Consider the following 13359-nt stretch of genomic DNA (forward strand, 5'->3'; position numbering starts at 1 on the left):
TGTATTGTGTATATATATATATATACATGCCTGGCCCACCATACACACGTACAGGTATATATATACACACACATATATCTTTATATATAAAATTGGGCCAGCCACCATGCCTGGCCCAAAATTATATATAAAGATATATGTGTGTGTATATATATACCTGTATGTGTGTGTGTATATATATATTTTATATATATATATAAATTTTATATATAAAATTGGGCCAGGCATGGTGGCTCACACCTATAATCCCAGCCCTTTGGGAGGCTAAGGTGGGAGGATTGCTTGAGGCCAGGAGCTGGAGACCAGCTTGAGCAACATAGTGAGACCCCTATCTCTACAAAAATGTTTAAAATGAATTAGGCATGGTGATGTATGCAGGTAGTCCCAGCTACTTGGAAGGCTGAGGTAGGAGGATTACTTGAGCCCAGGAGTTCAAGGTTACTGTGAGCTATGATCACACCACTGCACTCCAGCCTGGGTGACAGAGCAAGACCCTGTCTCAAATAATAATAATTAATTTAAATAAAAATAAAATTGGAAATAACCTAGGTTAGGTGTCCAACAACAGGGGAGTAGTTAAGCAATATATCCATACCATGGCTACTGTTATGCTACCAAAAAGTTGAGTAGTTGGAAAAAAAAGGGGGAAAATTCATATTAAGGAATATTTAGTGACACAGGAAAACATTCATGCTATGTGTAGTGAAAGAAGGGAGTTTTATCAATATGTACCCACAAAGATGAAAAGAAAATACCAAACATGGATGTATTTTGGTGGCCTTCATTGGATGGTTAAATTATAGGTCACTGCTGGGCACAGTGGCTCACGCCTGTAATCCCAAAGGGAGGCCAACGTGGGTGGATCACCTGAGGTCAAGAGTTCAAGACCAGCCTGGCCAACATGGGGAAACCCCATCCCTACTGAAAATACAAAAATTAGCCGGGCATGGTGATGTGTGCCTGTAATCCCAGCTACTCAGGAGACTGAGACAGGAGAATCACTTGAACCCGGAAGGCAGAGGTTGCAGTGAGCCGAGATTGCGCCACTGTACTCCATCCTGGGCGACAGAGCGAGACTCCATCTAAAAAAAAAAAATAAATAAATTATGGGTCGTTATTCTCTTCTGGATACTTTTCAGTATTTTCTAGATTTTCTACAATTGCTATGTATTCCATTTGTAATCAGAATAAATATTTTAAATGAAAACATAAATATTACTTTCCTACATTTAAGGGTTAATTGGAACTGTAGTAGGTGATTATCAAATGATTTTCCATTTGAAGCCAGTAAAGTGTAGCTACAACTTGCCAATACTCTGTACTGGGAAAACATGTAAGCTTTCTTAACCAAGCTGCTAGATTTTCAGGAATTTCACTGCAGAATGAAGAAGCTGAAGAGAGATTACAAAGGGGAGTCTGAAGTTCAAAAGGGATAATATAGGGAATGTCTGAAATGTAAATATGCTTTAATTCATTTCCTAAGTGATCAGCAAGACTTCCTCTACAATTATTTTTACTCTGTTATTTTGGGTTCTCATTTTACTTTGTTGCTCTGTTTTCTCATATTAAATAAAATAGGCTGTTTACACTATTTTGACAAAATGCATAGACTCTTAAAACCAGGTAAAGTTTATATGCATCTTTAAAGAGGTGTTTGTGTTTGGTTTTTTAAATTCTAAAATACTCACATAGAAGATTTGGCATGACAAAATGCATAGACTCTTAAAACCAGGTAAAGTTTATATGCATCTTTAAAGAGGTGTTTGTGTTTGGTTTTTTAAATTCTAAAATACTCACATAGAAGATTTGGCATGAAATAGTTTCAAATGGGATGTTACCTTTCTCTTTCTCTCTCTCTTTTTTTTTTTTTTTTTTTTTTTGAGACAGGGTCTTGCTCTGTTGCTTAGGCTGGAGTGCAGTGATGCAAACATGGCTTACTGCAGCTCCAACCTCCTGGGTTCAAATGATCCTCCCACCTCAGCTTCTCCAGTAGGTGGGGCCACAGGCCCCACCATGTCAAGCTAAATTTTTTAATTTTTTGTAGAAACGGGGTTTCTCCATGTGGCCCAGGATGGTCTCGAACTTCTGCACTCAAGCAATCCTCCTGCCTCAGCCTCTCAAAGTTCTGAGATTACAGGCTTGAGCCACCATGCCCAGCTCATACTATTGCTTCTCTAAGAGCCTTGTTCTCTTTTTTGGAACATAAAGTTGTTCAAAAGTTATTCCCAAATTTGGTTACTGAGATTTCAGAAATTAAAGTAGAGGGAGGGTGGGGGTGTTTGTCTACGAACATGATATTTAAAACATATTCTAGAGGCGCAGCAAGATGGCTCACACCTGTTATCCCAATGCTTTGAAAGGCTGAAGTGGGAGGATTGCTTAAAACCAGGAGTTCAAGACCAGCCTGGGCAACATAGCAAGACCCCAGTCTCTGCAACGTGTAAAAAGAAGAAACTAGCCAGGTGTGGTGGCACACGCCTGTAGTCCCAGCTACTTGGGAAGCTGAGGCAAGAGGACTGTTTGAACTCAGGAGTTTGAGGTTACAGTGAGCCATGATTATGCCACTGCATTCCAGCCTGGGCAACAGAGTAAGACCCTGTTTCAAAAACAAAACATTTTCTATTAAAAATTCAGTAGACAGCTGAATTTCTAAGGACCCACCCCCCAGCTCCCCACTGTCGTGACTACAACTCACACATAAAACATACATATACGCCAGTCTTTATTCTAAATTATTCGGCAGATTGGTACCTGCAAATATTTTTTGAACACTCTGTGTTCAGCAGTGGTCTGTGCAGAGCACTGTTGCAGGTCTTAGAAATACAAAGATGAATAAGATATAGTCCCTGCCCTAAGCACTGTAAGCATCAACTGATAGGTAACCTCACTTCTCAGATACGTTTCACTGCTTTCCTCAGTGAGGAAGGAAGTTCAAACTCCTCAGCCTGGGACCTTGTGCTGACCCCAGCCTATCTTCCCAACTTTGTAGCTCACTATCCCTCCCCTGCTCTTCTCCCATGAACCTTAGGCTCTAACCATATGGATTATTTGTAATTTCCCAAAAGCCCCTCGGGTTTCCTCCAACCCTAATGCCTTTCTTTGAGTACATATGTCATTGATATGATTTGGCTGCGTCTCCACCTTAATCTCATCTTGAATTGTAGCTCCCATAATTCCCACGTGTCGTGGGAGAAACCCGGTAGGAGGTAATTGAATCATGGGAACGGGTCTTTCCCATGCTGTTTTTGTAATAGTGAATAAGTCTCATGAGGTCCGATGGTTTTATAAAGGGGAGTTCCCTCTCATGAGTTCTCTCTTGCCCGCCACCATGTAATAAGTCCCTTTGCTCCTCCTTAATCTTCTGCCATGACTGTGAGGCCTCCCCAGCCATGTGGAATTTTGAGTCCATTAAACCTTTTTCCTTTATCAATTACCCAGTCTCAGGCTGGGCATGGTGACTCACGCCCATAATTCCAGCACTTTGGGAGGCCGAGGCGGGTGGATCACTTGAGGTCAGGGGTTTAAGACCAACCTGGCAAACTTGGCAAAACCCCGTCTCTACTGAAAGTACAAAAAATAGCCGGGTGTGGTGGCATGCACCTTTGGTCCCAGCTACTTGGGAGGCTGAAGGAGGAGAATTGCTGGAGCCCGGGAGGCAGAGGCTGCAGTGAACCGAAGTCATACCACTGCATTCCAACCTGGGAGACAGAGTGAGACCATATACACCACAAGGCCCGGCTGTAAGCCTACCTTTCTCCCAGGGTCACACCAGCTCCCCCAGAAAGAATTACCCTCTCTGTTGTTTTCTTCTCTTTCCCTTTGTATCCCCAGTAAAGCACTTCTCACCATCTGCCTTATACCTGTCGCCCCAAACAAGTCAAGTGGCCCTGTAGGGAACAAATGATCTTATCTTTGTGTTCCTCCTGATGCTTCCTAGGGTCCCATACAAAATAGGCAATCAATACTTGGTGAACCCCATCTTATTCATAATAGACATAAGAGGTAAAATTAAAAATAAAAGTTTGAGGTTAGGCACAATGGCTCATGCCTCTGATCCCAGCATTTTGGGAGGCCCGGGTGGGAGGATCGCTTGAACCCAAAAGTTCAAGACCAGCCTGGGCAATATAGTGAGACCCCCATCTCTCCAAAATAAAAATAAATACATAAATTAGCTGGATTGGTGGCATTTGCCTATTGTCCCAGCTACTCAGGAGGCTAACGTTGGGAGGATTGCTTGAGTTCGGGAGGTCAGGGCTTCAGTGAGCTATGATGGTCACATCCCTGCACTCCAGCCTGGGTGACAGAACAAGACCCTGTTTCAAAGTAAATAAATTAAAAATAAAAGTTTGATAGAATGTCAACTAGCAATGTAGAAGAAATAATAGAGTTAGAAAAATGGCTCACGCCTGTAATCCAGCACTTTGGGAGGCTGAGGTGGGCAGATCACAAGGTCAGGTGATCGAGACCATCCTGGCCAACATGGTGACACCCTGTCTCTACTAAAAATACAAAAATTAGCTGGTCGTGGTGGCATGTGCCTGTAATCCCAGCTAATCGGGAGGCTGAGGCAGGAGAATCATTTGAACCAGGGAATCGGAGGTTGTAGTGAACTGAGATAGCACCACTGCACTCCAGCCTGGTGACAGAGCAAGACCCTGTCTCAAAAAAAAAAAAAAAAAAAAAAAAGTAAAGAAAAGAAAAGAAAAAGAAAAATCACCATTTTGCAACCATCATAGTATTAATTCAGGCAAGAATCAATGGATACCAAAATGACTGGATGAAATTCAGAAGAGGAACAGGCTATATTTACATAGTCTTTTTTTTTTTTTTTTGAGGCGGAGTCTCGCTCTGTCGCCCAGGCTGGAGTGCAGTGGCGCGATCTCGGCTCACTGCAAGCTCCGCCTCCCGGGTTCCCGCCATTCTCCTGCCTCAGCCTCCCGAGTAGCTGGGACTACAGGCGCCGCCACCACGCCCGGCTAATTTTTTTGTATTTTTAGTGGAGACGGGGTTTCATTGTGTTAGCCAGGATGGTCTCGATCTCCTGACCTCGTGATCCGCCCGTCTCGGCCTCCCAAAGTGCTGGGATTACAGGCTTGAGCCACCGCGCCCGGCCTATATTTACATAGTCTTAAGGTATTTCCCCCATAGATGAGGTATTAATTTCAATGGAAACAAATAGTAACAATGGAAGAGCCTGGCCTACACTACCTTAAACAAATGATCAAAATCAATATCACCATCAATAGGACAATCTGGCTGGGTGCAGTAGTTCATGCCTGTAATCTTAATGCTTTGAGAGGCTGAGGCAGGAGGATTGCTTGAGCCTAGGAGTTCAAGACCAGCCTGGGCAACACACTGAGATCTCATCTTTACAAAAAATAAACCAAAAAAAGAAATTGCCAGGCATGGTAGTGTGCACCTGTAGTCCGAGCTACTTGGGAGGCTAAGGCAGGAGGTTCGCTTAAGCCCAGAAGTCCAAGGCTGCAGTGAGCTTAGATCATACCACTGCACTCTAGCCTAGGCAACAGAGTGAAATACTATCCCTCTAATGAAAGATTTTTTTTAAAAAGGACAAACTGAGTTTGTCCTTGTCACATTATGAGTTTGCCACATTATGAGTTTCCCAATGTGAACTGAGAAGGATGCAAAATCAATATCCTGATGTGAACTGAGAAATAATAAGGAATTTATGTACATAAATTTCTAAAAAAAAAAAAAAAAAAAAAAGCATAACCTGAATCTAATCATGAGGAGAGATAAGACAAACCCCGATTGAGGAACATTCTATGAAAGAGCGGCCTCCACCCTTCGAAAAAAAATGTAGATGTTGGCCAGACACGGTGGCTCATGCCTGTAATCCCAGCACTTTGGGAGGCCAAGGAGGGTGGATCACAAGGTCAGGAGGTTGAGACCACCCTGGCTAACATGGTGAAACCCCGTGTCTACTAAAAATACAAAAAATTAGCCAGGCATGGTGGCAGGCGCCTGTAGTCCCAGCTACTTGGGAGACTGAGGCAGGAGAACGGCGTGAACCCGGGAGGAGGAGCAGCTTGCAGTGAGCCGAGATTGTGCCACTGCACTCCAGCCTGGGCGACAGAGTGAGACTCCATCTCCAAAAAAAAAAGAAAAACAAAAAAGAATGAAAAAGAAAAAAGAAAAAAATGCAGATGTTGTAAGAGAAAAAGAAAAGTTCAGGGACTATTTTGTTTTGTTTTGTTTTTTGTTTGTTTGTTTGTTTGAGACAGAGTCTCCCTCTGTCGCCCATCCTGGAGTGCAGTGGAGCAATCTCAGCTCACTGCAACCTCTGCCTCCCAGGTTCAAGTGATTTTCCTGCCTCAGCCTCCCAACTAGTTGGGATTACAGGCATGCACCACCACACCTGGCTAATTTTTATATTTTTAGTAGAGACAGAGTTTCGCCATGTTGGTCAGGCTGGTCTTGAACTCCTGACCTCAGGTGATCCACCTGCTTTGGCCTTCCAAAGTGCTAGGATTACAGGCGTGAGCCACCGCGCCCAGCCAGGCACTGTTCCTTTTTAAAGAAATGGGTAATCCTGGGTTTGGTTCTAGATGAGGGACACAATAAATATTTTGGGGTAATTAGCCAAATTTGAGTATGAACTGTATATTTGATAATAAACCAATACTACATGACTGAACTTGACAATATAACTAGTTATGTAAGAGGGTGTCTCATGCCTGTAATTCAGGCACTTTGGGAGTCTGAGATGGGTGGATCACTTGACGTCAGGAGTTCGAGATCAGCCTGGTCAACATGGTGAAACCCCATCTCTACTAAAAAATACAAAAATTGGCTGAGAGTCGGGGTGGGTGCCTGTAATCCCAGCTGCTCTAGAGGCTGATACAGGAGAATTGCTCGAACTTGGGAGGCGGAGCTTGCAGTGAGCCGAGATGGTGCCACTGTGCTCCAGCCTGCGTGACAGTGAGACTGTCTCAAAAAAAAAAAAAAAAAAAAAAAAAAAATTCAACCAACCAAATAAAATAAAAATAAGTAGTTCTATAAGAGAATATCCTTTCTTTTTAAGTATACACACCCTGATTATTCAAAGGAGGTAAAGGCTATAATGTGAACAATTAACTGTAAATCAGGAGAAAAAAGTTTGTGTGTGTGAGTGTCTGTGAGAGTGTATTGTATACATACTGAGAGATATAAACACACACACAAACAGAGATGCAGATGTAGCAAAATATTAATGATTGGCAAATCAGGATGAAAGTATATGGGAATTCTCAAAAAAAAAAAAAAAAAAGAAGTTTAGCCAGATATGGTGGTGTGTGCCTGTAATCCCAGCTACTCCGGAGGCTGAGGTAGGAGAATCGCTTGAACGCGGGAGGCAGAGGTTGTAGTGAGCCGAGATCGCGCCAGTGCACTCCAGCCTGGATGAAAGAGCAAGACTCCGTCTCAAAAAAAAAAAAAAAAAAAAAAAAAAAAAGAATGGGAATTTTTGTATTATTCTTGCAACTTTTTCTGTAGGTTTGAAATCATTTTGAAATAAAACTAAAAACAATAAAAGGAATAAATGTTTGGGGACTTTATTTTAACAGATGAAATTCTGCTGTCTAGGACTGGTCTTCGAGGATTTATATTTGTAGAAGGTTGAAAGTTCACTTGAAGAAAACCTAGCACTAATCCACAGAAGCAATTCCATCTCAGTTCAAACACCTCACTTTCCTCTGTCTCGTCATTTCTCTGTCATGATGGCCTTGATGTCTTGGGTACCACCACAGTTACCACACTTACCAAACTGGTTTTTGTTTTTTTGTTTTTTGTTTTTGAGACGGAGTCTCCCTCTGTTGCCCAGGCTGGAGTGCAGTGGCCGGATCTCAGCTCACTGCAAGCTCCGCCTCCCGGGTTTACGCCATTCTCCTGCCTCAGCCTCCCGAATAGCTGGGGCTACAGGCGCCCGTCACCTCGCCCGGCTAGTTTTTTGTATTTTTTAGTAGAGACGGGGTTTCACCGTGTTAGCCTGGATGGTCTGGATCTCCTGACCTCGTGATCCGCCCGCCTCGGCCTCTCAAAGTGCTGGGATTACAGGCTTGAGCCACCGTGCCCGGCCCCCAAACTTGTTTTTATTCTACTCCCATGGTGTGCAGTTTCTGCCATGCAGCACACTAAATGCTTTGAATGTATGTCAATGAAGACTACACACACACACACACACACACACACACACACACACACACACACACGAGGCTCCAGAGCTTTAAACTAAAATGTCAGAAAGAACATTACTGCCTTAATGTCTTTAAAAAATATCAGGATAGACCGGGCACAGTGGCTCACGCCTATAATCCCAGCACTTTGGGAGGCCAAGGCAGGTGGCTCACTTGAGGTCAGGAGTTCGAGACCAGCCCAGCCAACATGGTGAAACCCCATCTCTACTAAAACTACAAAAAAATTAGCTGGATGTGGTAGTGGGCACTTGTAATCCCAGCTACTAAGGAGGATGAGGCAGGGGAATCACTTGAACCCGGGAGGCGGAGGTTGCAATGAGCTGAGAACATGCCACTGCACTCCAGCCTGGGCAACAAGAGAGATACTCTGTCTCAAAAAAAAAAAAAGGTAAACATAGTAGAGGCAGTGGTAATAATATGCACACCTCACACAATAAAATACCAATTTTATTTTAATGTAGTTTTGATTAGTTTTTCTTATTTTTTTATTTTTTGACGAAGTCTCACTTGTTGCCCAAGCTATAGTGCAGTGGCGCGATCTCAGCTTGCTGCAATCTCCACCTCCAGGGTTCAAGCGATTCTCCTGCCTCAGCCTCCCAAGTAGCTGGGACTACAGGCGTGTGCCACCATGCCCGGGTACTTTTTGTATCTTTAATAGAGACGAGGTTTCACTATGTTGGCCAGGCTGGTCTTGAACTCCTGACGTCGTAATCCGCCCACCTTGGCCTCCCAAAGTGCTGGGATTACAGGTGTGAGCCACCGCCCCAGACCTGGTGTTATCTTTAATTCTGAAAAGCCAAAAAACCTGCTGTCAAGGATCATGGGGTCTGATCTTAGGCACCATTAAATCCCGACATCGCGCACTGCAGTTGTGTTTGAGAAAGCAGATCTGAGGTAGCATGAAATATAGACCCATGCCAGGCGCCAGTTGGACTTTAAAGATATATCTTTCAAATGTGAAAAATACTAGATTCTTCTTTTTATGCCACCAGAAGGTTTTGAGGAAATGGGATCCTTAACATACTTCACAACATTATTGTTGAGGTTTGGAACCCCAGAGGTAAGGAGCAGGGTGGCCTAATGAGACACCTCAACAGAAGACAGAGCACACACAAAGGATGATTGAAGAGATGCCGATGCAAATTGCCCACAGCGTGTATGTATGAGGAAGAAAGGAGTCATTGAAGATTTTCCTATGACAAAGTATTTTTAAAACAACCAACAGATACGTACTGGACTTCTATGAGTAAAAACGCAGAGTCCAGACAAAAGGAAGCTGCTTCACTTGAATAGAATCCCGTCTAGTTTAAGTTACAATATCTACACATGCAAAATACAAAACTTTATCATGTCCCAAACGCATGGTGAACCAGGAAGAGAGAGATCCCTGTGGACTTTGATACTTGGATTAATCCTTAAAGAAAGCACAAGACTCTGCAAGCTGCAAAATGGTAGATAGGACGAAAGCAGAGGGAATTCCGGCCAAAAACTGGCACGGTGCTTAGGGTTCAACACAGATTACATAAATTGATCAGAACAATTAGCCCATAAATGGATCAAATCAGATTTCCCCATGCTGTGTAAATAATTGATGTAATAAAGACCAGGAGAATTTCTAACATAATGGAAAGTCTTGTGAATCAGTGTGATCATAAAGTTAAAAGACATAGTGCAGTGACTCATGCCTGTAGTCCTAGCTACTTGGGAGGCTGAGGCAGGAGGATTGCTTGAGCCTAGCAGGTTGAGGCTACAGTGAGCTGTGATCTCACCACTCTCTCCAGCCTGGGTGACAGAGTGAGACTCTGTTCCCTGCCAAAAAAAAAGTTAAAAGACAAGTGACCCCTCTCCCTCAAGTTCCTAAAATAGTAAGTGACTAGGAGAAATTATTTGCAGCAAAAGATTAATATTCACAATTACAAAAGACATTCTTTAAAAAGCTATTTAAAGAAAAAGATAATCTGGCTGGGTGTGGTGGCTCAGGCCTATAATCCCAGCACTTTGGGAGGCTGAGGCAGGAGGATCACCTGAGGTCAGGAGTTGGAGACCAGCCTGCCCAATATGGAGAACCCCTATCTCTACTGAAAATACAAAAATTAGCCTGGTGCAGTGGCTCTCATCTGTAATCCCAGAACTTTGGGAAGCTGAGGCAGGCAGATCACAAGGTCAAGAGATCGAGACCATCCTGGCCAACATGGTGAAACACCGTCTCTACTAAAAATACAAAAAAATTAGCTGGGCATGGTGGCACATGCCTGTAATCCCAGCTTCTCGGGAGGCTGAGGCGGGAGAATGACCTAAACCCAGGAGGTGGAGGTTGCAGTGAGCCGAGATCGTGCCACTGCACTCCAGCCTGATGACAGAGCTAGACTCCATCTCCAAAAAAAAAAAATTAGCCTGGTGTGGTGGTGGGTGCCTATAATCCCAGCTACTAGGCAGGCTGAGGCAGGAGAATTGCTTAAACCCGGGAGGTGGAGGTTGTGGTCAGCCAAGATCGCGCCACTGCACTCCAGCCTGGGCAACAAGAGCAAAACTCCATCTCAAAAGAAAAAAAAAAAAAAAAAGATAATCCAACAAACAAAAAATTAGGCAATAGGAGTAAGTAGGCAATTCACCAAAAAGACATACAAGTGGCCAATAAACATATGAAAAGATCGCCAGCCCCCTGAGTATCAGGAAAATGTAAATTAAAACAGTAATGGAATAGCACTTTGTTCAACTGATGTACAAAAATGAGAAAGATTCCAGGAGGCTGTAGAGGAAACTGAAAGTTTCATAATGTTAGTAAAAATATAACCTCTTGTGGACTTTGTAAAATATATATCTGTGCAGAGGGCAATTTCATGGATCTATTAAATATAAAATTTTGGCTGGTTGTGGTGACTCACACCTGTAGTCCTAGCACTTTGGGAGGCTGAGGTGGGTGAATCACTTGAGCGTTTATATATATATATAAAAATATATATATTTATGTACTATATATTTATATAGTATATATTGTATATATAAATATATATTGTATTTATAAATATATAGTATATAAATATATTGTATGTATACATAAATATATATTGTATGTATATATAAAAATATATAGTATGTATAAATATATATTATATGTATATATAAAAATATATAGTATGTATATGAACACACACATACACATAAAAGTGTCATACACTTTGGCATTCCACTTTTAAGAATTTATTCCTTAAAATTATTCAAATGTGCACAAAGAAAGGCATAGCAGAATTATTGCAGCACTGTTTGTAATAATGACAAATCAGCAGCCATCTAAATATCCAACAGTAAGTATGTAATGATGAAGTAAATGACTAAGTGAACTCTAGTACATCCACACCATGTACTACTATTCAGCAATTTTTTTTTTGGAGATGGAGTCTTGCTCTGTCACCAGGCTGGAGTGCAGTGGCATGGTCTCAGCTCATTGCAACCTCCACCTCCTGGGTTCAAGCCATTCTCCTGCCTCAGCCTCCCGAGTAGCTGGGATTACAGGCACGTGCCACCACGCCCAGCTAATTTTTGTATTTTTAGTAGAGGTGGGGTTTCACTATGTTGGCCAGGCTGGTCTTGAACTCCTGATCTCGTGATTCGCCCGCCTCAGCCTCCCAAAGTGCTGGGATTACAGGGGGGAGCCAACACACCCGTCCTATTCAGCAATTTTAACATAGTAAAGTGGCTATATCTGTACTGACACAAGATGATCTCTAGGCTGGGAACGGTGCCTCACGCCTGTAAACCCAGCACTTTGGGAGGCCCAGGCGGGTGGATCATGAGGTCAGGAGTTCAAGACCAGCCTGGCCAAGATGGCGAAACCTCATCTCTACTAGAAATACAAAAATTAGCTGGGTGTGGTGGCTCGTGCCTGTAGTCCCAGCTACTCGGGAGACTGAGGCAGGAGAATCACTTGAACAGGGAGGCAGAGGTTGTAGTGAGCCGAGATCGTGCCACTGCACTATAGCCTGCTGGCAGAGTGAGACTCCATCTCAAAGAAAAAGAAAAAGAAGATCTCTAAAGGCAAAACAAGTGGGGAAAAAAGTCACTAGGTAACACATATTTCATGGTGCCATTTATGTAAATAATTTATATGAAATATACATTGTCTAGAATGGCTAACACACAATTGTTAACAATTTACTGGCAGGGTGCCATTGCTCATGCCTGTAATCCCAGCACTTTGGGAGGCTGAGGCAGGCGGATCACTTGAGGTCGGAAGGCAGAGGTTACAGTGAACCGAGATCATGCCATTGCACTTCAGCCTGGGTGACAAGATCAAGACTCCATCTTAAAAAAAAAAAAAAACAAGTTTTTACATTAGACGGTGTTTGTAATAATGAGAAATCCATGTAGTCACAACTACTTATGAGGCTGAGGCGGGAGGAACTCTTGAACCCAGGAGGTTGAGGCTGCAGTAAACTATGATCTCACCACTGCACTTGGGCTGGGTGAGAAAGCAAGATCCTGTCTGTAAAAAAGAAATCAATAAATGGGCCAGACATAGTGACTCACACTTGTAATCCCAGCAGTGTCGGTGGCTGAGGCAAGAGGGTTGCTTGAGGCCACGAGTTTGAGACCAGCCAGGCCAACATAGCAAGACCTTGTCTCTATTTTAAAAAATGAATAATAAATTAAAAAACAATAATGCAAATAAAATAAAATAAAGATACAAAGAGAAAGAAAGGCCTTGTGTTTACTTGTTTAAAAAATGTTCGACCCTCACAATAACTGAGTTTAGTTTCTTAATCTACTCCACAGATGCTGCAAGATATAAAGCTACTGGCAGCAGCGCCTGAAAATAAACCAGCAGAATGATCAATGTGATGCTTGCTATGTAGCATTTTACAAAGTCAGTTTAGGAAAGGAAATCTGATCCTTTCAATTTTCCTGCCCAATTATTTTCAGTTGATATATCTCTGGAAAATCTCTATCCCTTCCACCATGAATATTTGATTAGGTATATTCATTTTTTTCCTCCATAAAGCATCTTATTTTACACTTCACCTTGTTTGTTTGGTGAGGTGGTTAAATGTGTGTGTTTGTATGACCCTGGTAATATGTCATCATTGGAATTATAATATGCTAATTTTTCAGACATTTAGAAAAACTAAAGAGAGAATACTTAATACCAGTGCCACCTCAATTCAGT

At 42.5% G+C, this 13359-nt stretch overlaps 1 protein-coding gene across 3 annotated transcripts in view; it reads right to left on the reverse strand.

Moving 5' to 3' along the window:
* Window positions 1-581: 581 nt before the first annotated feature.
* Window positions 582-13359, reverse strand: part of LOC105481764 (progesterone immunomodulatory binding factor 1) — a 282457-nt gene continuing 269679 nt past the window's right edge. The window contains exon 16 of one of the 3 annotated variants that reach the window (XM_071081244.1): window positions 582-1082. In XM_071081244.1, the coding sequence (XP_070937345.1) occupies window positions 999-1082 (84 nt within the window). In that variant the 3' untranslated portion in view covers window positions 582-998. Of the gene's footprint in view, window positions 1083-12470; window positions 12498-13359 lie in introns of those variants that run through there. The other 2 variants (XM_071081241.1, XM_071081243.1) reach the window with 2 other exon arrangements.

This window comes from Macaca nemestrina, chromosome 16, assembly GCF_043159975.1.
Source record: "Macaca nemestrina isolate mMacNem1 chromosome 16, mMacNem.hap1, whole genome shotgun sequence".
NCBI lineage: Eukaryota > Metazoa > Chordata > Mammalia > Primates > Cercopithecidae > Macaca > Macaca nemestrina.